At 50.5% G+C, this 2,156-nt stretch overlaps 1 protein-coding gene across 3 annotated transcripts in view; it reads left to right on the top strand.

The window, feature by feature from the left end:
- Positions 1–1,401: 1,401 nt before the first annotated feature.
- Positions 1,402–2,156, top strand: part of tada2a (transcriptional adaptor 2A) — a 33,772-nt gene continuing 33,017 nt past the window's right edge. For 2 of the 3 annotated variants that reach the window (XM_048612625.1, XM_048612627.1), the window contains exon 1: positions 1,414–1,613. In XM_048612625.1, coding sequence (XP_048468582.1) covers positions 1,589–1,613 — 25 coding nt within the window. In that variant the 5' untranslated portion in view covers positions 1,414–1,588. Of the gene's footprint in view, positions 1,614–2,156 lie in introns of all 3 variants that reach the window. The other variant, XM_048612626.1, reaches the window with a different exon arrangement.

Here is a 2,156-nt window from a genome sequence, read left to right as displayed (position 1 = left end):
TAGAAGGGTCTAGGCCCGAAACATCAGCTTTCCTGCTCCTCTGATGCTGCTTGGCCTGCTGTGTTCATCTAGCTCTACACCTTGTTATCTCAGATTCTCCAGCATCTGCAGTTCCTACTATCTCGGCAGCAGAGTGGGGCTCCTTAACCGGAGCTCGTCCGCTCCAACCACTTTCCTTCTTTCTTTTTTCGTCTGTCTTGTTTTTGTTTTCTTTCTATACCCTTACTTATCTCTTGTCCTGAGCTCGGATGGTAGCAGCAGCAGCGAGAGCCCAGCACGGACCTCGAGTGGGCCCAGCGCGAACGTCAAGTGAGCCCTTTTCCAGGTTGAGCACAGGAGCTGGCATTTCAATCGGCGGCTGCTGCATCAGTGGAGGAAACGTTGGTGATGTAGGCCCCTGGGCAAAAGATTGCACCTGAGGATAAGCAACTTAATCATTGGTTGGGTCCGGTGCTGGCAGCGGCAAAGTGGTGGCGGAAGGGCATCACAGCAACACCAGCAAGATGGGCCCAGTGGCGAACGATGTGACTCGGACATTGTTTGGTCTGGAGCAGGCTGCAGCGAGGTGCGGTGGAGAATTGCCCCGGCAGCAAAAACTATCTCCTGAGGCTCGGCGACTAGGATGTCGGTTGGGTCCGGAACAGATGGCGGCAAAAGCAGTTGGGGGGGATGGCAGCACAGGTGTCGATGATGGTCATAAACTGGCTCAGGGCTGATGGACATAACACAGTGTGAAGCTGGAGGAACACAGCAGGCCAGGCAGCATCAGAGGAGCAGGAAAGTTGACGTTTTGGGTCGGGACCCCTCTTCAGAAATCTGAATTTCAGACCTTGATGCCATGTCTGACTCCAGCATCGGCAGTTCTTACTATCTCTCAGGACTGAGGGACTCCCTTTAATCTATATAAAAAACCGAAAGAACTGCAGATGCTGTAAATCAGGAACAAAAACAGAAGTTACTGGAAATAATCAGCAGGTCTGGCAGCATCTATGAAGAAAAAAAGTCAGAACTGAGAAGGGCCACCAGACCCTAAATGTTAACTCTGATTTGTTTTTTCTGCACAGATGCTGCCAGATCTGCTGAGCTTTTCCAGCAACTTGTGTTTTTGTTCTGTTTCAGCTATATCTTTCTTTCCTTATTCTTAAATTATTCAAAATGGCGCCGAATCGTGGCGAAAAGTGAAACCTTTTCACTGTGTATTTTACTGTATTCTTACTGTAAAATACACATGACAATTAAATCATTCATGCAATGTTGGTGGGAGTGGGAGGGAGGGAGAACGATTTGCACAGCCAGTATTGGAGCAGTAAGGCGAGCAGGGGGCGGGATTACCTGTGAACTCTGTCATTGGATTGGCGGAGATAGCTGTCAATCATACTGAGTGACGGCGGAGGCCATCTTGCGGGCGGGCCGTTGGCGTGAGTTGGGGAATAAAATGGCGGCAGGCGGACAGCAAGCCCGGTAATGGGGAGAAGGAGCAGTCTTTTAGCCAAAAAAAAAGTCGTCGGTGGTGGGTCGTCACCGCGGTTTAATTCAGTTTGACTTAGTTTTGTTTCCGTTTTCGCTCGTCGGCGCCGCTTTGTGAAGCATGGATCGGCTGGCGCCTTTCGGCAGTGAGTAGCCCCCCCGCCCTGTGTCTCACCCTCGGGGGATGGAGGGGGTGTGGATGGCTGATAACCGGAGGATCGGGGCTCTCCTCGGGCCTGTAGCTGCAGCGTTTACCATGAGCCGGCAATTGAATCGGACTCACGTTTGGGCGAGAAATTTGCTTCTCAATAAAAGCTCCTCTTCCAATCTCTTCTTCCCCCACCCCCACCAAACATCTAATGCTAGAAGAAAATCCAGAAGTCTTTGCCTAAAATAAATCTGTAGCCACAGTGATGTGCCGTGCTTTTTAATGTATGGATCACTGTTTCGCAGGCGACTCCCCCCGCCCCAGGTCACCTTTCTTTTCTAAAACAAAACACTGCGTCCTAAGAGCTCAGACTCGCAGATTAACCGTGCCAACCCAACCTTTTTCAGACTGAATTTAATCTGTCTAGCTCCTCGCTCCAACTCACTTGTCTGTGTGTGTCTCAAACTGGGGTGTCAGTGCAGCATTTGTGTTTAGTCAGGAGAATATGCCACGTGTGTTGTGTATTAGCTCTCCCTCGCTT

The sequence above is a fragment of the Rhincodon typus genome, chromosome 26, assembly GCF_021869965.1.
Source record: "Rhincodon typus isolate 14 chromosome 26, sRhiTyp1.1, whole genome shotgun sequence".
NCBI lineage: Eukaryota > Metazoa > Chordata > Chondrichthyes > Orectolobiformes > Rhincodontidae > Rhincodon > Rhincodon typus.
Note: the sequence above shows the minus strand (reverse complement) of the source record. Positions and strands in the feature narration are given on the sequence as shown.